At 39.2% G+C, this 23,368-nt stretch overlaps 1 protein-coding gene across 1 annotated transcript; it reads right to left on the minus strand.

The window, feature by feature from the left end:
- Positions 1–940: 940 nt before the first annotated feature.
- LOC144451454 (transcription factor HES-1-A-like) lies at positions 941–3,046 on the minus strand. Its single transcript, XM_078142292.1, has 4 exons — positions 2,869–3,046; positions 2,636–2,731; positions 2,300–2,387; positions 941–2,173 (listed from the first exon to the last, which is right to left on the minus strand). The coding sequence occupies exons 1-4, from the start codon at positions 2,911–2,913 to the stop codon at positions 1,335–1,337; spliced, it is 1,068 nt and encodes a 355-aa protein (XP_077998418.1). The 5' UTR covers positions 2,914–3,046; the 3' UTR covers positions 941–1,334.
- Positions 3,047–23,368: the final 20,322 nt, after the last annotated feature.

Raw genomic sequence — 23,368 nt, forward strand, 5'->3', positions numbered from 1 at the left:
TGTACCTGCTGTGCATTGTTTTTTCCCCTGATTGCAAAACTGCGATAGAGTGCTAAATATCAAAGCCAGATAACTGCAAACGTATTTTTCTTAATCTTGCGATATGACATTTGTGAATATAAAAAACGCGTCTTAACTATGTGTTGGAATTTGAAATGACACAGATGTCAATCGGAAGACAGAAACGCTTCACACGTGCCGAAATGACTCCCTTATGTGTTCATTGTTTGAACATTTATGTCTTCGTGAGAAAAGCTCTAGGGAAACGATTTGCCGGAGTCTCCCAACATGTTTCGACAGGTAACTTTGGCAAAGGAGGGAGTCTTGCAAACACACTTATGTCGCTATTGAAAAGCAAAGTGCCACATCCCAAGACAAATTCGAACCGAAAGTTTACTTTAAAATCTCGACAGTGCGTAGGGGTAGCACAGCGAAATTTAGCACAGATTTACGCCTACTCAATCTAACAGCTGAGCCGGAAATTTTTTATCCTATTGGGCAAATTTCGTTTATTTAGCCATCTGAAGTTGGAAAAGTTTGGATATCATAATTCCGTACCTTCGCCTTTATTGGGTGGGAAAGACAAGGGGTGGAGAGAGATTCTATTATTTACATATTATTTGCATAACTAATTATCTGAGCCCATTGTGATAATGGACATTCCAGTACTGAAGTGACGTTACAGGTTCGGAGTGCGAGTATTGGAACAAATATCTGCATCCACGAGTCTAGTTTCTGTGGACAAGAGCTAAACATGAAAGTGGACTTGTTGGGGCAGGCTTTGCGGTTCATAATTTGGTCAACTTTTCCGAATTCTTTTGGCGGGAAGCTCATACTTATGCACACATGCAACACATTACACTCACAGGTTCTGAAACAGGGACTTAGGACAGACTGGGATGGAGATAAAATGTCAAGACAACAAGATGTATGGTTTCAATTTTAAATAAAGTTGCTTTAATTTCTTTAAAAGAAAACTGGCAAATGTTTCTAGAAGAACATCATTTGCAGCAGAAGTAAAGTATTTGAAGAAGACTTACAAAAAAGTTGCATCAAACAGGTGATGCTGTAAACAGGTGATGCTGTAAGCTTCAAAGTAATAAAGAATCAAGCAAGTTATAGTAAACAGTTTCAGTAAACTTCGCTTATTTTAAGTAATTGTTTGTGTATTTGACAAAGTCGCACCTTTCGAAATCTCAAAAAAATATATAATCTCGCATTTATAATAAAATATATTCTCCAATCAAAAATGGAAGACTGTACAAATGTTTCATATATACAACGTAAATTTCAGTTTGTTCTGTAGTAGTCCACAGGTGTAAAAATTGGTTCTTCTACCACGGTCTCCAGACGGATTCTGACTCCTGTGCGGACTGGAGACTAACGTGGTGAGATGGACTCACATTTGTTGTTGAAACTGATTGCATTTGTACAGAGGATTTGAGAGTGTTCGTGGAAATTTTGCTTGGAGAGCTGAGAGGTACACACGAAACTGTGGTCGGTGCAGTAGATCCGATTGTAGGACTTGTTGCAGGTAAAGATTGCATTGTGTGAGTAGCGGTTGCTGCGATGGGTGACGTCAAGACTGGACTAGCTAGACTCGATGTGGTGCTGTTGGGGCTTCCCAGGGATGATACGGGGCTGAGAGTCGGTGTACCGTGAGCATACACAGGTATGAAATGACTAGGAAATTGTCCGCCAGATAAGGCTTGAGGTGACAGTAAAACAGCAACTTCTCCATTGGGAAGTGTTCCCGGAACAACGGGAAACACTCTAGCGATGTTGGCAGTAGCTACGGGAGTTGATGATATTTCCACCTTTGGCGCTGTTTGAGGTCCGCCGAGCTGTGACGGTAGCGATGTAGGTGTGACTTGCAGTTGGACGGATGGTGTTGCGGCAACTGCTGCAGGTGTCATGGCGGGTCCCTGGGATGGTGTAATTGCGGTCTGAGCGGCAAGTGGCGAAGTGTGTGGTACTTGCTGTGGTGGTGGTGGTGGTGGGGTGAATGTCTGGCTCATATTCTGACAACAGTTGGCTAAATGTCCAAGGAGACGGGAGCGCGAGTCAGTGTCAACGCCTTCCAAGTTTGTCAAGTAACGCTGAACTTCACCGAAACATTCGTTAAATCCAGCCCTGTACTTGCTAAGTACGGAGGGGTCGAGAGTCAAGGCAGCTGGAAAAAACAAAAAGAAAATCTGGTAAGAATCTTAAAGTATCAAATTTCATGGAAATTACACAGAAAACCAGAAAAGCAACGAAGTTTAAAAAACTTTTTTTTTTCATTGAAGAAGATACTTACCACTCATTTGTTGCCTTTGGACATTTCTAAGGTATTTGACTGTCATTTCCAAAATATCAGCTTTTTCTAACTTTGAGTGACGGGAGCTCTGTAAAAATAGAAGAGTGAAGAATCATGAGTACAACTGTCCAGTGTATGTATGACCGTGAGAACTTTGAAAGTTGAAAGACTATAGTCTCGGGTAGGTTTCAAGCATAGTAAAGGAACGCGTTCACACTCCACAGGTTTCAATAGAGACACCGATAGTGTACGTGCTGTATCGGAATGCGAGTCCAGCGGGGACTTGGGTATCGATCGCTCTTTACAGAAATCAGAATTAGGAAAAAAAATACTTACGTCTTTTTTCATGGCATCCAAGATCAATGTCTTCAACTGAGACAGACTTTCGTTGATTCTCGCCCTTCTCCTCTTCTCCATGATAGGTTTTGAGGACTGTTGAGAAGAAAAAAGTGGAACTCAATTAGTCAACCTGTTACACGTAAGTGACACGAAAATCTGTTGCATGTATAAAAATGCTGACAATTTTCAAAATAGAAATAATTACATAGATATGGTTAGACTGTACTTACTTTGCGAGTTTCGCTAGATTTTGTGACTGGTTTGTCGGCAGGCATGTTGAATTGTAAAAATTGCGATACACTCCAAAGGTATGTATAGGTATGGACTGAAGGTTCTAAGCGACTACTTCCTTCATGAACGTCAGTGACTTGACTGTGGGAAAGACGGTGGTATGTTTTGTATTTATATGCTTTTTCGCATGCGAATGGCTCGTGTGAAATTTTTTGGCAATATGTTCCCACACCACATTCTTATACAGATGACCAATCAGCGACCAGAAGTAGATTCATTCTCAAGAGGCGTGTGGCGAGGTCTCGCGACCAGTTTGCGTTGATTGGCTAGCGATAATAGGCGCTATTATTATACCGTAATCTGATTGGACGACAGCTTGGTAACTGTCAATCAGGCGTGTGTAATTACTATTGACAGTTGACATCTGTTGGCATGCGAGACGTTAAGTGTCAAGCTATTATCTTTAGGAAGCACGTGCCACTTCTTTTGTTGTCGTGCTGTGCTGAGCGTGGTCGCTGTGTGGGAAAACTCCGCCCACAGCACTCGCGAGAAGGCACACTGTAAACAGGTATTTCATATGTAAACAACCCCGTTCGATAACACACTCAAGCCAAAGACCAAATATATTATTGTATAGAATTGCGAGTCTCCGACTAGTCGTCCCAGCATTCCAACGGACGGCGATTTGCCAGCCTCGTTTTCCGATTCTTGAATCCGATGTGTTAAGGAATGTACAAGGGCCCGGATTGATGCCATAAAAAAAATTTAAAGCGCGTGGCAGAGGGACCCCTTGCCTAGTAGAAGTATTTACTTTAAATCTGAAATCCGCCTCCCCTCACGATAGCAATCGGTGTATCGTTCATGGGAAAATCTATCAGAGCTTATCTCCGGTTATCAGCAAGAGCAGAGGTTACAGTCCTAGAGACTGCCACTTTGGACCTGTCAAAATTCTGTCACTTGTCTTAAAACTTCTAATATTTTGTAACAAGAGCTGCTGTTAAAAACCCGCTTCTGACTATAAATTTTTTGTGTGGCGCTTGAGGCACGCTCCCCGATCCAAGTGCTTCCGCGTTTTAGCATGGTATGCCAATGTATAATGCATGATAGTTGGTCTCTCTACTCTCCGTTTGTTCTGTGCGGAATTTTCTCACGGGTCCGATTTTCCTCCGTGGCAGTATCGGAATGCGATCAAACTCGACACAAGTATTCTTTTATAAACACTGAAACAAAAACCGTTGTAAAAATCAACAGCTGGCCTCACGTCGCGAAAGCTTCGTCAGATTTCGTCTATTCGGTATGGGGTTACCGCCGATGTTCAGTTGTCCAGCTTCGATTATTTATTATGGACTATGGATTAAGTCTCGCTCGTCGATTTTGATCATAACTCGTACCCGGTCAAAAAGTCGAGATGCATCCTTATTTCCAGTGACAACTACAGGAAATAGTCACTCTTATTCCAGACATACTCTCCCTTTACAATGTATTAATTCACCAACTTGACTTTTTCGAAAGTCGTTCTTATTTCCAACCGCCCACGAACAGCCCAAGAACGCCAACGTTGGCACGCCGTGCAATGGAATTTACACTTTCCCATATCTAACGTATGACGTAAACGCCGATATAGAAATCGTTGGACGTCACCAAAGTAAAAGGAGGAACTATTTCGATGGCTCCAATTATGTATTTTATCCTCTTCAATCTTTGGGGGGGGGTCAGGTAGTTTAAATCTAGTCGCGACACGCAGGTGGGTTGAACACGGTGTCAACGTTGCAAGACACAGGTGAGTTTCGCGACATGGTATCAAAGTCCGAACTTTCCGAAAAATAGTTCCTCAGAAGACAAGCCTTCCTACTTGTAAGTTTGTAACTAAAATATTTTTTGCAAAATGTGCACATGCACACTCAGTACGTAAAACCCACACTTTTACCGTAAATGACAACGCATTTTGGGGATGTTACGATATTGCGCATAACGTGATTCGAATTGCGCAACGCGTTTCCTAGTCTTGCTGCTAGACGTTCGGGCTTTCTTTCGATGCTATAACTATAAGCGAACGAAGTTCGCATGTGAGGGCCTGCCCGAACAGTCGAGCCTTGCGACGTTTAAATGTTGAAACCTGTGTTGTTCAATACAAATGATCTGGCATTGCATAATTGTAATAGTAATCACCAACCAGTCATGATTACAGTTTTGTATAATTACTGACGTGACGTAATTAATAACAATTGAGATGACGTAATGTATACATTTTGTATTATATATCGTCTGGGTTCCACTACTCATAATAATAATCATAATAATAACCATACCACTTCGCCTGATATTCTGTATTTTTGTTTCCGAGTGGAAACACCACAGCCCTGTCGTGTCTGCTTTATTGAAGTCTTTCTTTAAACAGTCATGGGAATAAATGTAGAGGAGTGTAGTCAGTCAGACACGACGTCCGCTACAACAGTATTATATTTTAACCATAGCCAATGATAATTATGAAAATTGCCACCAACGAAATAGCCAGATGAAACGTTTACAGTATCCGATTACCGAACAGGTTTTTTTGGCAACATCAGCGTGGGAACTTTCTTATGCGTCAAACGTCGGATTAAAAATATCCGTCGATTTGTGTAATTGCGCTCAAAGTTACTTCAACCTGTACTGTACGAGCAACGTAGGTGCTTGAGTCATTACCCGTGTTTCAGTCGCAAGGGGGCAGACTTGCCGAACTTTACTACCATCGGGAGCACTGTCGCCATGACGATTACAATGCCTACCTGTCATCGACGCTTAGACCACGTGACACGCGCAGATTGTCAATAGCGCACTTGTGGGCCTTTTAAAACAAAACACGAATAAATAATTATTTTTTTGGAATATTTTCCAGTCGTCCTTTTTTTGACAGGAAGGTTGGGGAGGGGCAGTTTCGGATCGAGGGACCTTTAAATTTTAAAGTTCCACCACTCTGCGTGGCCTTGTTGGTTAAGAATTGTAACGTGCCGTTTGCCCGTGTGAAGGTATTTTCTTCGTCTATAGGTATGTGAACTAGTGAAAGAACGCTGAGTTTGTATGCGTGGGAACGTATCGCACAAATCCTTTATTTTGGATATTTGGTGGCCGTAGTAGCGTCTATCGCGATGTCAACAATGAAAGTTCTGATACCCCTATTGTATACGAGGTACGTTCCCACGGTGGCCAACAATGCTCGTTCATTCATATGTTAATGAAACCAAACTGGCGCGAAGCATTCGTGAGTGGGTATGTCAATGGATTGACTAATCATTTCGCGATTGTTTCATAGGCAACTATTATATACGTTTCCCCCCATAGCTGTTTGCTATCCGACGAACAAAACCTTACACTGCAATGTCACGTGGGCACACGTGCCGCTGTCTCCATAAGATTCTCGATGCAATAGTCTGCTATACTTTCTCAGCGAATGCCATTAGTCGTGGCGAATTCCGATACAGACGGAGGGGCAAGGGAATTTTCTTTTTTTTCTTGGCAACTTCGCCGTGTAATGTAAATTGCCGTGAGGTTGTGTCATGTAGTTGGTAGAAGCAGTATAGTAGATGTAAACACAGACCGTGGGACCGGACGTACCGATCCAAACACCTGCCTCCTGAAGGAAACAATACAGTGTCCCGATTATGTTAAGTCGCTCGCTAATTTTTGCTACATGCAACCAATGATAATGGGCCACTTTTCTTTACCCGTATTGTCCATCATTGAATTTTCCCACCGTTATTCAGTCTCTTGTAACCGACACTGGATGCGGTCTTTTTTTCGGGGTTCTTGTTTGGCTTCATGCAAATCAGCGAAACTCAAATCTCGCCTGGGAACTTTTTAAGTATTTACGATTTAAAAATCTTAATCCTTCCGCGATCGATACGTTTTCTTTTACGCCTGCAATCTCATCGATATTTCAGCACATCCTATGGCAATTATACGGAGGATCGATCATCGCATACCGACACGGTAATTTATTTTACGGCTCACGCGTGGACACCAAGAACATACCCACAAGCGATACGAAACAGCTGATTCAGGCACGTGCCTTGCCAACCAATCAACCACATAAGTTTGAGAATTCTGTTACTTCTCTTAGTGCGCTTTATATGATACACAACAAAATCTTCCCCTTTTTGGCCGTGTGAAAATTATAACCGCCAGAAACAATTAAAAAACAAGTCTATATTTATTCCTAGTAATGAAACGTGAACTGTCTCGTCTCTTGTGTGTCACTCTATACAAAAAAGGGAGTCTGTTTCACCCGGAGGGCACGCCCTTTCATATTGTTGTTAATGAAAAACTTCCGATTGACGCTATGCCCGAATCACCGCTGTAATTTACAGCCTGTATGCGCTCTATAGGACGCTCATATTATGTGACAATTCTAGAGATGTAAAAAGAGATATTTCGTTTTGATACATCGATAACCGGAGTCTGGGGTTGCAGATTTGTTTTCCGCTAAATTTCATTGTAAGTGAATTTATCACAGGATTATATATTTCACACTTCGTCTTTCGTGACATCGTTGTCGCCGAATTTGATGATGATGATGATGATGATGATGATGATGATGATGATGATGATGATGATGATGATGATGATGATGATGATGATGATGGTGATGGTGGTGGTGGTGGTGGTGGTGGTGGTGGTGATGGTGATGATGATGATGATGATGATGATGATGATGGTGGTGGTGGTGGTGGTGGTGGTGATGGTGATGATGGTGGTGGTGGTGGTGGTGGTGGTGGTGGTGGTGATGATGATGGTGATGATGATGATGGTGATGGTGGTGGTGGTGGTGGTGGTGGTGATGATGATGATGATGATGATGATGATGATGATGATGGTGGTGGTGGTGGTGGTGGTGGTGGTGGTGGTGATGATGATGATGATGATGGTGATGATGATGATGATGATGATGATGATGATGATGATGATGATGATGATAATGATGATGATGGTGATGATGATGGTGATACCCACCACAATCATCATCACCACCACCACTATCATCACCACCACCACCACCACCACCACCACGACCACCGCCGTGATCAAGACATCGTCGATACATCCCATCCCTATTTTCGTCACCGTACACACCAGAACCATATTCCAGGTCAAAACATCTTTGCTAATAAATCTTGCCAACTCCTCTGTTCATCATTAACGTCCCTTTATCGTCTCCGTACTCTCTACCGCCTGTCTCCGCCATCCATCTCCCGATTCACAACAATTTATTACATCGCGTACATGACGCGCCGGACTTCCGACTTCCGATCCGCGACTTATTACTAATGCCCAACGTGTAAACGAATTAGAACTAATGTTGTCAGTCATCACTCGAGTGGTCAGAAACGATACCGTTATAGCGCCTTAATTCCCTCAAAACAAACGAACTGACAGATGAGCAACATCTGATCCAGCAAAATACTACCGCGTATTCATTAATGACATTGCAATTCCCTGCACGTATGAAAGGCCTACACATAACAAACATCAAAATATACCACGATTTGCCTTGAAATTATTAACTTATCGTATCCATGCCACCGGTCTGTTTTGTTTAGGATTGACTGTTTTAGATCTCAAAATGATTAATTATCGAAGTTCAGATTGCGAGTCAAGAGATTCAGTCACCATAGAAACAGTGGGAATAGCAAACAGACTAGCCTCGTTTTGGAGTACATGGTCTCTGATAACTGACAGGCACAAGTACAGTACGCATGACAGTTAGACAGACCGAAACCGCGATATATTCGAATATCATAGAACAGTTTATACACTATGTTGGTAAATATATTTCTATTCTATACTACATGTAAAGAGTTTATATTTGGTAAACTAGATAAAGAAAAAAATGCATATTTGTCTTAACAGATTGTCTGTTTTGATTTGTCGTTGTCTAACTGATAGTCACGTTGAAATCTTACCGGAGTTGAGTTCCTACAAATCCAAAATCAGTGGCCGCTATAAATTACTATAGATCAAACGTGTTTACAATTTTCAGGGATTTTTATTATTTTTTTGACGGGGGGGGGGGGGGGTAATTTCTTTTTAATATGATAAACACGGATGAAGAAATCAAGCAAGGCAGTGGAAATTTGGGAAAAATGACAGACACCTCCTTTACGGCTTTGTGTGTCCTCACAAACAACCAAATTTGGTGTTCTGCGTTACAGTGTATACAATTTTTGGGCTGTCAGAAATTATTTGGCGCGGAAATAGAATTCTTTGTAGTTAGACAGATGGTTGGCGATGGAAACTTGAAGAAATTTTAAGTTGTCAATGTTTATATGATATTGTACCGTTTATATTATATATATGACATTTTTGTACACTGTCGGCAGAAATTTTATTGGCGCGAAATATAATTCTGAATAATTAGACAGATGGCCGGATGAAGGAATACATAAACATGGGAAATTTATTAAAATGCTTAGGTCACAAATAATGCTATGTTTTTGTTGACGCGTGGCTGGGGCGTTTCCTAAGCACCTGCGCTGGGGCTCCTCAGCGAGCTTCCGTTTTCTTGTTGTAACCGCACCATTAAAGATAGGCAGAGGTCATGACCTTTTGTATTGCTCCATCACCGATGCGGTTGTCATGCGTGACGTATATCATGTATATGGGAGAAACTGATTCTCACCGAGAATCGATGGTTCTTCACAACAACACTCTTTTACATTCAAAATCATGACGGAAATGTCGTTTGTTCGTAAAGCATTTGATAAATTAGGCAGAAGCTGATAGAAAAAATTTAAAAAACACTGGCGACACCGATGAAAAATCAAGGGCATTTTTGGAATCTTGGTTGGTATTCACTTATTTGGTCACATCACTTCGCTACAAGAACAAGAAAAATTGTGTGTAATGTACCAGTCTGTCCCTGCGAAACGGAAATTTTGCACATAAAATTTCCTTGGTGAAGAGAGCCAAACAAAGTCGCGTGACACCCCGCCCAAATTACCCCAAGAAAATGAAAAGTTAACGTGTTTTTTTTAGACTTCGTTAAAATTCACAACGGCTCCGTTAATCAACCGAGACGTTGACAATTTTCAGTGTCTTTCAAATTATTCCAAAGTTTGTTTAATTAATCCATCGGACGCTAAAACGTTGCTAGAAATCCGGGGATTTTTTGTCATGATGTTGACTTCCGGCGAGAGGGGAGGAGCAACTGCATGCCAAGTAGACGGCTATCATACCTTGAGTGTTCGTTCGAAAAGGGTATTTTTATTGTCGTCTGCTTTCATGTTACTTAAATTAAAACTGGATTTTTGTGTCTGAGGTCTTTAAAGACACAATCCGAGTTTTCGTCCACGAATATAGTTGTTATAATTATAGTTGTCTTTCATATTGGGCGGGATTCTAAAACATTGTAACAAATTTATGACCATGTCAGAAAATATCACACTTTAGGCTGAGATCATTAGTGTGGTTCCTATGACTCGTCAAAGTGGATCTCTGCAAATATGGCTATCCTAGCGGTGAGATCAATAGTTCAGTGTAAGATAAAAACTAAATTCTTTTAGTTTGGGGGTTGGGAGATTTGGATCTGTATTGTACCCCTAAATACAAATATTTCTTAACGAATGTCGTCAACTCGAGAAATGGAAGAATTTTCACTAATAGTAAATGCATGGTACTAAAATACATTTAGAGAACGAGGCTTTGTATTCATATATTACTATATATTACTAGAAACTGAAGGAAATTGGTCGTGCTGTCTGAAACAACAACTATCAATTTTGTTCAATTAAGTTAGAAGGGGTAGGTGGGGGTGGGGGGAGGGGGGTCTTACATCTAACTAAAGGAAATGTAGTTGTTGTTTATCCTTCATCATACATTGAACTACATGTATTGATCTCACCCCTTACAGTACATGGTATCGATACAGTGACAATGTGCAAGAAATTTGTTTGTTCTATAGGAAATTGAATTCACTTTAGGACCCCTTCATCTCAACCTAACCTCCCTGCTGAAATAATGTAGGCTTCAGATAGATGTAAACGACATGTATCCGAAGGAATGCATGTAACAATATGCATAGTACCAATAATGGAAAACAGAGGGCGGGATTGTTTTTATCCATTTTTCATGCATCTATATTTCTCGGTCATTTGGCAAACCATCGGGTTATCCCCGTACTGTAATACCGTTTTTTGAATGCCTCAATATTTCGTCGATTCAAGCTAAATTCACACTCAAATGACCCTTATTTACAGTCTATGGAGATACTTCCATGGTATTTACACACTTCAAGGACACGGAGACTTGTTTTAATAAAGAGTGTGCATATCATTTTAAATCTTTTGTGTTACATTGTTCAAGAAAACATACTAGTATTCTCAATTAAAAATTAAAAAAAATCCAGTGTGACGATAAATTTTAGAAATAGTCGTCAAAATTTTATCAAAATTAGGTTATTGTAGAATCCAATATGGCCGCTGAACGCCAAGTTCACTTGTAAAAATGTCGTTCATGAATCCATGTCGCAAATTTATGCTCAGAAAGTTTTGTTCGTAGTTACTCCAGAGGTAGGTGTCGTAGCATGGGACACAAGGCGGGCATCTGTGCACCGGACGTCTGATGCTCTTTGAATATGAAATTCCAAATTCTAAATCAAACTTTATTTCAATCTTTGACAAGATGGCATATGAAACACATAAACATCGGTGAAAGTGAAGACGATTTTCAACGTGATATTTTAGTAAGTTATACAACTTAGCTTTAATTTAACCTATCATTTCATTTCTGTTCATGTCAAGTTTCCCGCCAACAAATTTGAAAGAAATTCTTGATTTTCGAACTATTTGAGTTTTATATTAGTGTTAGTCTGGAATATTGAAATTAATCGTTATTTTTAATCAATGTCAAAATGCTGACTGGACTATCTTAGCGCAAGATACTGCACAAAGATTTCGGCATTCGTGTTTGGATGTCACGTGATTCTTTAGTCGAACGGCACAAATTAGTTTTGATATTCCATAATTCTTCAGCTGAGATTTATTTTTGGAGTTTAATGCCACGTGACTATTTAGTAAAACGAATAAGGCCCGTGCAACAAACAAAAACAATGAAAGAGTAAAACTCCACTCATGCGAGTAAATTCTTGAATGCGTCTCAACGACTTTACTTTCCCTTTTGCCGTCTGAATACTATGAAACTATTTCGATTCCATGAGTTCCGATAACGAAGTCAACCATAGAAAGGATTACGTCATTAGCAGTCATTGTAGACAATATAAGAGCGATAGAAGAGAAACTTGTCAACAATATACCACTCTGGACCACTAATTAAGGACGAGTAATATGCCAATCGTCTTTGTTTGCATTTAACGTTTTAGAAAAGTCCTGAAAAGAACCAGTCTTTTTTACCATCACGCGAGACTAACTTTTCAGTGGAATAAAGACCATCGTATACAATTCACTTACCAATGCTAATATATCATTGTCTTATGGTTGTAGTTTTAACGTGCACGCCGGCATTAAAAGCTAGTCTGAGTTACTGCTTTTGAAACGAGGATGAAAATGGCGACGGGAGGTACCAAACGAACAAATGAAAAGTCCGGTATTTCATTTCACAAATTAGCACTACGTATCAACTCTAAACTTGTGACTGTTTTGTGGTAATTAGTTGTGGTCTAGTCATTAAAAACTACAAGAGATTCCCCAAACGAATAAAACATATACACCTTACGTCAATTCGCCGTTTTCTTGCAAAATTAACATTTGACATAATGTAACGATGAATTAGATATTTAAACATTGAGTTCCCACCAAAATGTTTTATCAAGTGTTAACTTTTTAAGAAAACTTTCGAAATTAATTTTGGAACATGATTTTATTATCAACCATATTGAGGCTGGGTCTGATGTAGTAGTTAGTTATTTTGAAATAAATATATTTGAAACTTCTGAAAACTTACTTTTTTTTAAAAAATGTAAATTTTCAGTCTTGTTGTCAAAAATAGGACACCTGTAAAGTTTAAATCTTACGCAATATTTGATGGACTTGCCAATTCATAACAAAGTCATTTTAATCGTGCACAGAGTCGTAACCATTGACAATGTTTAAATCGTCAGGTTGGCGTTGAAAATGTTCCTGGTGTGGGAGGATATGGTATCGTACAGTTTTTGTAATCATGGTCTTAGTACAATGACTTCTTTTACTGCTCGTCAGCAAAATTTCAAGGTTCGGCATGTGTTATTTATTAGTCTGAGCACTGACTGGATTTTAATTTGAGTTCGAAATTATTAGTGCAAGTTTCTTTCCATAAAGAAGGCAAAAATCAAACGCGGCCGGCGACAGGTTTTACTCGACTCGTGGGAAGATGATATCTTCCATTGTTCGCCTTTGTTGTAAGACTGACTTAAGAGATGATACGAGAACAATGCAATAACGGTTTTATTCACTTGGTGAAACAATAGGGTTAATGCTTTTGATGACTTGCCTCGTTCACGAACGACATTGAAAGAATGTCATTGATATTGCATCGGAATGCGTTCGAAATGCGAACAGGTTGGAACAGAAGTAAGTTTATTTTTCTTTCAGGGGCATATAAAAAATCGCCCACTAAGGTGCCACGAGCACCTGGTTGGGAATTACCTAGACTCAACGATATGACAAGAAAGGCCCTTGTCTGCAAACAATTTGTTCAGATCGGACAAAGAATCGAACCGTGGGAATTATAGAAATTCTTTTGTCATATTTGTCTTTGAAGTCTTTGAGTAATACCTGTGCCTTCAGTATGTGTTGGTATGTTACCTACACCTATATGTAGGTGTCTAATGCCCCTCCCCATTCCTGTAGCCAATAGTTGTTGTTTTTTACAAAATTTTCTATCAAGATCGACGTCATTAACTAGCTATTAAAGAATTTTATAGTGGATTTTCTCTTTAAATTCTCACAGTGAGTAGGTGAGTTGGGTGCACTTTCTCACAGATCAAAAATCGCGACGTGCAGTCTAAGAGTTCCTTATTGTTTGTGTCACGTAGCTCGAGTGAAAAGAAAGTATGTTTTAATGTTTTCCTAAGTCATGAAATTAAACCTGTGTACTAGTTGTGAATCTAGTTCCCGTTACGAGTTTACTTCTGTGTAGCTCCTCAAGTTCTGCATGCACCCAATGTCTACGTGCTAATATCTTCCCTCCCCTTTATTTCGACATCCCGCTCATTCTTTCCTTTCCACCTATTCTCGTACACACACAAGCACATACACACAGCCAACAGTCTCGCCCACTTGTTCTATCTATCTATCTATCTATCTATCTATCTATCTATCTATCTATCTATCTATCTATCTATCTATCTATCTATCTATCTATCTATCTATCTATCTATCTATCTATCTATCTATCTATCTATCTATCTATCTATCTGTCTATCTATCTATCTATCGATCTACCTACCTACCTACCTACCTACCTACCTACCTACCTACCGATCTATTTACCTATCTATCTAGCTAGCTATCTAGCTAGCCATCTAGCTATCTACCTACCTACCTACCTACCTACCGATCTATCTATCTATCTATCTATCTATCTATCTATCTATCTATCTATCTATCTATCTATCTATCTATCTATCTACCTATCTATCTAGATATATATCTAGCTATCTGTCTGTCTATCTGTTTCTCATACTTTTTTTTCGCAAATGACATTTAAACAAACACTAGTAACATCTTACTGTCATCTCAATGCATCATTGATTGATTGATAGTCCCAGAAACACACACAATGGGACCAGTAAACTACCGTCGTTCGTATCCCGACCATCAACAGTGGGACCAGTAAACTACCGTCGTTCGTATCCCGACCATCAACAGTGGGACCAGTAAACTACCGTCGTTCGTATCCCGATCATCAACAGTGGGACCAGTAAACTACCGTCGTTCGTATCCCGATCATCAACAGTGGGACCAGTAAACTACCGTCGTTCGTATCCCGACCATCAACAGTTATTTCTCTTTCTGTTGCGGCTTTCGAATCACCCTAACATTTTTACAACTGTCATTGTCCGTGTAGTTGTCAACGAGATGTTACTTTTATTTTTTTTCCAATTTAAATGTCAAATGCCTTTGTAAGCACAATTATGGTGCCGAATACCAAGCCTATTTGACATGTACAGGCGAAAAGTCCCGGCAAAAAAACACACTCAAATGCAAACCCGACTGAGCGACTAGAAAAGTTTTAGTGTTCCAATTACCGCCTTCTTAGGCCAGGTTAGACTAACATATAAAAAAAATCAAATTAATTCGGATTTGATCACTTTTCGACCACAAGTACACCTAACAATGAGCAAATATACCAAATCACAACAATGAAAATTTTTAATTTAGGAGACGAATAAATATGGTTAAAATGTTATATCATATAACAAATTAAACAGTTGCTTATACATCGTAAAGTCTGATGAACATTCAATAAAAAGTAAGGAATTATTTGTCTTCAGTGCAACCCTTTCTTATAATTTTAGTTACATTTTTGTCTTTATTGTGTAGTTTTCAAACACCCATTCGTGAATTTATTTCTTCCCGAACAAATCGCAGGGGGTTCTCATACAGAAAAGTTTCCCACGCGACCGGTGTCACTCGAAGAAGTACCATGTGATCAAATATCGTGTGGTGTCTGTCACACTTGTTGCTTAATTTGCATATCTATCATTTCTAGTCATAGACCCAGGGATTGTGATCAAATACGAAAAAGTACAGAAGACATTTGCTAGCTTAAAATTATATACAATGTTTATCTCCTCCCTCCGTCGCCACTCCCTCCTCCATCTCTTCTCCCTATGTCTCCCTGTCTCTCCCACTCACTCACTCGCTCACTCACTCACTCACTCTATCTCTTGTTGATCACAACGTCTAAACAACAACTATCAGAAAGTCGAAATAAGTGACGATCATGACGACAGTAAAGGGCCTTGAAAGATTGTTTCATCATTGTTTTTATTAAATTGACGTCTCAACTTACTGCAGCCATAAAAACTGTTTTTACTCAGACATTTATGTACTCGTGGGTACGTACGTTGAGAGTTCGAGACATCCTCTGATGTTGTGATGTTGAGTATTTACGGAATTTCCTTTGAGGCTTTGAAGTTTCTCGTGGAAAGCTGAAATAGGGGAGTGTTGTGACCTGTTATTCGCTCCATTTTCACAATTTGGGGGTATTTATGGCACAAGAGCATTATATTAAAACTGAAACAATACCGGTAGCACAAAATACGAGAAATCGATCTTAAGGTTGTTGTTAAAAATATTTAGGAGACGCAATAACGAAAGTGAAGATAAGGGATACCGACTACCAGAGGTCTTTTGTCAGTTGTCTTCACTCTCGATTATTAGTTTATTCGATTAGGTACTAAAGTCGACGATTCGGAATCACAAAGTCACTTTATCCTCCATAAGGGGTATGCGGCTTTTTTGAGAGATCATTAGAAACACAGGGGACAAAAAACTATTGCGCTGTTTATCTAACGTGAAGCGAAGTGATGTGAGAAGAGCGGTGATATTGAATATATACATTCATTGTGGTTAACAAGTCGACGTAGTTTTGGCATTATATATATTAGGTTAGTTGAAATAAGCAACGCTCATTAAGCTCGACTATTTCTGTTCACCGTTCAAAAAGTAAACCATTGTGTTGGTCTAGAATCAATGTTCCGACGCTCATAGTCTTTCTCTTGCTCAACATCGTGGAAGTAATGTTAGCCGCGGGGGCCTAAGACTGCGCATGTCAGTTAACCCCCCCCCCTCCATCAATGGCAAAACAACGATCATTCTTTACGAAATCCGCGAGTTTGTATCACTGAATACTATTTAGTTCAGTCAATCTCAAAACAGTTAGAAGATTAGGTAACTTCTGAGCTGGAGTTAACAATCAAGTGTGTTTGTACTTGCACGGTTTAATTAACTAGTAATCGTCAGTCTCCATGATAGTTGATACTCCAACTATTCTTTTTTTCCCTTGAATAAAAAAATCCATCAATCAATCCTTAGACCCAAAGCCACCAAAGCCGAAATCCTTTAACCCCCTCTATTACCCCCCCCCCCCCTCGCGCCATTACCAGAATGTTTGTCTGTATAAGTGTAATGTACTTTGATGTCATGGAAGCACAGAGATTATCTCTCATACGTTTTGATAGAGACAGTAAAACCACTACACGTCTGTGGGCTAATGCCATGGCAACCGTAGACTGCCTCTGTGGTTTCTTTAATAAAAACATTTAAAGTGAAAGTGTTAATATATTTTAGCTGACATCATCGGTGCGACTAAAATGGCAATGTCTCGGTGCGTGGGAAGCACATTTCATGGGTTGTGTTTTCACACTGGCAAATGCGGTGACTGGAATATGTAGCCGTGCCGTCGTACAAAGGCATTGATATAGGCTTACGTATGGTCGATAGTTCTCAACGCATACCAATGCAAAATATGTGATTCGTGTAAGCACTTTGCTATCACCTGTTGCATCGGCATTGAACGCCCGTGTGATGGTATTTAGCAGTGTTAGGCAGGCATTGATTTCGTCGTGCTTCCCCATAGAAATGCATAGCCTGTGGGTCGTGGGAAAGCACGCCGTCCAAACTATGCAGCATTTGAATTTGAATCAAATCTGACTGAAAGGAAGTATGCGCAATGCGAAGGTAGTGTCGTGTTGTCATCTAATTCCAAGTGGTGACGTCATCAGCAACTCGGGTTTGAACGCGAACACGTCGAACGCTCAAAACTGTCGAACTGGTCGATGGGGCTTTCTCTAGAACTGTCCATGATATGATGCTGTAAACTGTGTGTGTGGAAGTAGTATGGGATGCCCTCTTGCATGGCTTTGCGAAGATAATATTTCTACATCGCGTATTATGATGTGAAAGGACGATGAAAAATGCATCAAATTCGCCTGTAGCTTTAAACCATAGGTAAACCATTTCGTGTCTGTGGGGAAAACTGACCTTTAACCCCTCTATTAGTAGATTACAGTGAAATAAATGACATACTTGTACATTTATAAAAAAAGGTAAACCTACAAATTTACCTCGGATTATCAGGCCACAAAATGTTTTTCGTATAAATTTTGACACGTCAATTTGTTCGCGACTGAAATAACATACATAATCTTTCCTGTCGAAATTATCACAAAAGTTCTTGTTTGTCTTACATGTCTGTCTGAAAAAAATACACTTTTCCTGTAAATTTTGACGAATATTAAATTCTTGACTGTAGTAACAAACTAATATTTCCCGCCTCACAAACGTTCTTGATTGACGATAATCTTTGCACATTTTAATTTCTTTCTTTGTAATAATGGTAAAATGAATTTATTTTTCATTATATAGTTTAGCCGTTCTCCATCTTTCTGTGAAGCAATCAGTAGTTTTGACGTGCTATATAAAACAATCTAACGAGACAATACGAGATCGACCGAATATTTAACGACACAAAGTCAGAATTTTGCCTCACATTTCTTGTCATTCAATTGGCAAGTCTGTCTGCCATTCTGTGAAATTGTAGCTACACGTATTATAGAATTCGAACTCACTGATTTCACTTGAACTTGTCAGCTTCGTAATTTTAAATTATTAAATGTTTCATTTGACTATCTAGGGTTAGTTTGACGGCTGTAAACCGTCAGAATATCCATGTTTTTAGAAGGGGGCATCGTTATTTACTGTGGAGACGAAGGAGGGGCATCATTATTTACTCTGGGGACCAGGGAGGGGCATTATTATTTACTCTGGGGTTCACTATAACGATTAAGACCACTTTCTTCGTGAGAATGGGGTATAGATTTGTTATACTGCATAATTTATGTAAAAGTATGTATATAATATCAAGACATCATTAGTATTGATAAAATTTCTTTTTTCAGGATAAAACTCATTTAGTGTCATAACGCACAGTTCTTTTTTTTAAACTCATAGGCATAGCTGGCAACTGTAGGAAATCGAAGTGAATTTAGTTTTTATTCAGAACAGTTTCAAATTGGTTGAACACTGTTTTTAAATATTGATCTGCACAAATGAACCTCAGTGAAAGTTTGAATTAACCATCTTTAAGTTTGATAAAGTATTACTAAGACGGGTTCATCTTGGACTAGTTTCGCACCTTAGTAAACAGTCAAGTGAATTCATCATAAACGTACTTTGAAGAAATTTTAGAACACTTTTTCTAAAATAAACTTATAGAATATTTGTAACGTGCATGAAAAAATATCGATAACAGGGTTGCGGTTGCGATATTTTTGTCAGATCGCCGTCTTTGAAAAAAATGAGCCCAATTCCGAATCTAAAGACTAACATTCAAATTTAAAAGTGGCGTGAATTTCGTTACTTTATTCCCATAGGACTATAGGTTGATACCGTACACCGACCTCGCTGTAACATCTACGCTACCCTGCAAAATACTCGTCGAGTTTCCTTTTTTTCAATTTTATTTTCGGTTTATGTCCTTCTTACATTGTGTGTACGTTCTTATAGGGAAGCCTATGGGAGTCCCAGAGATCCGTTACGAGCGTGTGTTTGTAGAAATAATGTCTGTAAAGAAATGGGTCCATCCAAAAGCAATGACGACAATTAAAACACATGTCGTACATAGCCACATAATAGAATACTTGTCTTTGCCGAATCTAAATTTCCCAACTGTCCTTCAGTGGGCGGAAATCTCACACTAGCTTGTATTGGAATGTTTAGAGGCCTCCCCGTTCCCACGATGTAATGATAACGATATATGTATTCGAGGACGACCCACAAGTCACCAAGCACCTGGCGACTTAGGAGATGTTTTCCGGTCGCCACAACAGACGCTCATCTTGAGCTCTAGGCTAGATTTTTCTCACATTCTAGCAGTTTTTGTTTGGCGTATTATTATAAGGTTTCACGTGTGGGTGGTATAAGTGGCATATCTCTTTGTATAAATAGCTTTATGATGAATCGAGGGTCGCCTACAATATTTCTTTCGTTTCATTTTACGGATGATTTCAATTGATATTACGAACCTCGCACTTGCTCGGTATTTAAACAAACAATAGAAACATGAAAAGGCGAGTCGTAAAAAGTCGTCTGCAGCCGCTCTTTTATTGCTGTAAACCAGCTCCCCCCCCCCCATCCTCACCCCTATAATTGCATCAATGCATGTACATACGGTAACTGTACCGCACCGTAGTGTGGGAACATTCATCTTAAGAAAAAAGAGTTAATTAAGTCGTTAATTACCAACTTTCTATTCTTTTTGTGTATCACTCCTTGCTCGTTCGGCCAAACGGTCATACGAACGTCCCGTGAGAAACACAGGAACAGATTAAGATTATAGACCGTATGGTCGGGTACGCTTAGACGTGGGAACGTGGCAGCGATGGCCGAGTAAGCTTAGACGTGGGAACGTGGCAGAGACGGACATCGACACAAAACAAGACCTCGATTGCGGATCGCTTTCACTGTTGAACCTCATCAATCGAACGTTTGTATTTTTGTCTTAGAAAGTCGCTTAAAATTGTCGTATAGGGCACTTGCATCCGAGCATGACAGTCGTGGGAAGAAGATAATTCTCGTAATCCATCTATTCATCTAGAGAGGAAGATGAAGAGCAATAATTGTCTTGTCTCTGTTTGTAAAAGATCTTTAAAGATAAACAAATAGATAAATAAACAAAGACGGAATGATGAATGGAGTGTGTAGCCATGAACAGTCTTGACAAATGACTGTTGGATTGTTCAACCACGATTTGTGCCATATACAAGCGAACGAGAAACGCTTACTTACAATTCAAACCACGCGGCGTTGCTGGTTTGTTTCCAGTGTTGTCCAGATGAGGGCTCCCTGCAAACAATTTAAAGCGCAGATTTGTTGAGTGTGTATTCCGACAAAACTGTACTACAAATATATCAATGAACCCAAATAAGTGATGTCTTGTGCCACAGTGGGTGGGGTAGGGAAGGGATGCCCCCCCCCCCCCCCCCAAGGAGAGATACCACGTCTCTATACTTTCAAATGCGGATGAGAGATGTGAAAGGCGTATTTTCGTACTTGTGTGATTGTTATGGGTTGTTGCAGATTGTTTACAAAAACAGACGAGACAATTTTTACGTTATCATAGAAGCGGTGGAAAATTGTTACATAGCTTCCTCTTTCAAGCTAGAGGAAGGGTGGAAGTGGGAGAAAAGGAAAGAAAGAGAGACGGGGAGACAGAGAGAGTCAGACAGCCAGACTAAGACACACAGAGAATTGCGGCTTGTACGAATTGGTTTGATATATTATATTTTCATTCATTTTCATATAATTGATAATTTTGAGATGGCGCCATTGTTGCTGTATTGTACTCTTATTGTAAGGTGTTGCGTCATAATATTGTGTTATTATTTTATTGGTGTGATTTGTCTTGTCACAAGTTGAAAATAAAATGAAAGTACGACCGACCACCTGTTGATTTATATCTATGAATGACTCGACACTTGTCTCAATGTCTCCATGATGTACCCATACTCTGATAACGCCATCGCATTTTTGGTCGTCGACCACATGAATGAAAAGCTCAGAGTGAAAATGTGCAGACAGTGAGGTTTCGTGTTGAATAACGAATCGGATGCTGATAATGAAAGCTGAATGAGAATCAGATACTGAAAATTGTGCTATTAATGACGTAATACACTCATTTGAGCAATTCCGTGAATTGTACATGCATCACGAGGAAATTGTGACGTCATAAACTCGCTGAAATTTATATAAGATTTTTTCTCGTATTTCTTTGTCTTATTGCTTTAAATTAAAGACTGTAGATGATGTAACAGACAAGCGCAATGAATAAGGTTACATGAGCAGTGCCAAGAATCAAATAATAAAGAGGAAATCGTGACGTCATTAATTTGTTGATGCTCTCTAGACTGAGAAACTCGTCTTTCCAGCTTTTTTCTTTCTTTGCGTAAACTTCTTAGGGCTGTTGATGATGTAACACGCATACGCGACGAATAAACTTACACAGACAATTCCTAGAATCATACACAGTCTCAAAGAGAGCGATTAAGAAGCAACATGTTTATGTCGTCGCCATTTCCTCCATGAATATGTATCAAGTCTGTCATTAATTTGTTTCGGTTTTAAAATAAAAATGCTTTGAAGTAAGACATAAGTGCGATTTTTTCCCTCTTTTTTGCTCGATACCAGTGATTTTAAGTCTCATGTAGGATTGTTTGTGGTTGCTGAAACATTTGATGTTGTCATTTGAATAATTCATATAACCAAGGACAAAGAAGCAGCGACAGACATTCAAATCATCTTCACTTAGCTGATGTTTTCGTTGGGAAGCGTTTGTCAATATGTATGTAGTCGCCGTTCCTTTCTACCGCGGTATGGTGGTATGAGATTTGGTCTTGTTTGGTGGTATGAGATTTGGCCTTGTTTGGTGCTATGAGATTTGGCCTTGTTTGTTGGTCTCAGATTTGGTCTTGTTTGTTGGTCTCAGATTTGACTTTGAGAGTAACATTTTGGCAGCGCAAAAACATCTCGTCGATTGAAACAAACGATTAGTTTGTAAATATCTAAAAAAAAGTAAATGACAAAAAGTTGAAGAAGCCTAATAATACAAATAACTATACAGAAAACATCGCAAATTTTAAAAGTTGATCGCCAAATGTCTGTGGTTGTATCCCAGATCACCAACGAGTTTGATTGGCTGAGATTATTTGAAAGCATGGAAGTAGAACTTCCATGTTGAAAGTAATCATGGGAAAAGGTGTTATAACCAATAACACACCGAACACAAAAAAGTAATAGTCAACTGAAAAAAAATGTACATTGAAAAAGGTTTGATCTTCAAAAAATTTCAAAATTAACTTGAGGACGATTGGGTTGATTGTTTTAGTGTTTTCCATATCATATGCAACTTATAACTCCATTTGTGTCTAGTCACGGTGGATCGTGTCTATTCACTGTCAATGTGTTGTTCTGTCTAGACGATTACTGTTACTATAGAAACCAATTCTCTTGAAAATTTAAGGAAACATCATCAGACTTCAGAAAAATCTTATCAACACTGCTTCTTTTCACGTCAAAAATCTTAGCAACATTACCACATATATGAGCTACTCATATCTTATCAGAGTCATACCCACATCATATACACTGTAACAAAACAGCACATGTAACATTTGTACTTCCGAGTCAGTTAGTCCATTTATGTATTAGGGAACATATACATCGGATTCCATGGTTAGTCATACTAGTATACGAGGAGAAGACCATTGTGTAGAGTGTTGGTGAGATTTTGACAGGCCAAATGCTAAGACTTAGCAATGCTAGTAAGATGTCTGTTTAGCCAGAGAATAATACATAGCAACTATAATTTTTTTGTCAAAAGACTTGACTAATGTATTGTGGAAGGTGATCGTGAGCGCATTGTTGAAATAAGTTATACTATGTAAGCTGTCATTAAAATGTACCCTCTCCATTTCATAACCTATTAATTTACTAATTGCAATCTCATCTCCTCTTTAACACATTTTAC

Source organism: Glandiceps talaboti, chromosome 21, assembly GCF_964340395.1.
Source record: "Glandiceps talaboti chromosome 21, keGlaTala1.1, whole genome shotgun sequence".
Lineage (NCBI taxonomy): Eukaryota > Metazoa > Hemichordata > Enteropneusta > Spengelidae > Glandiceps > Glandiceps talaboti.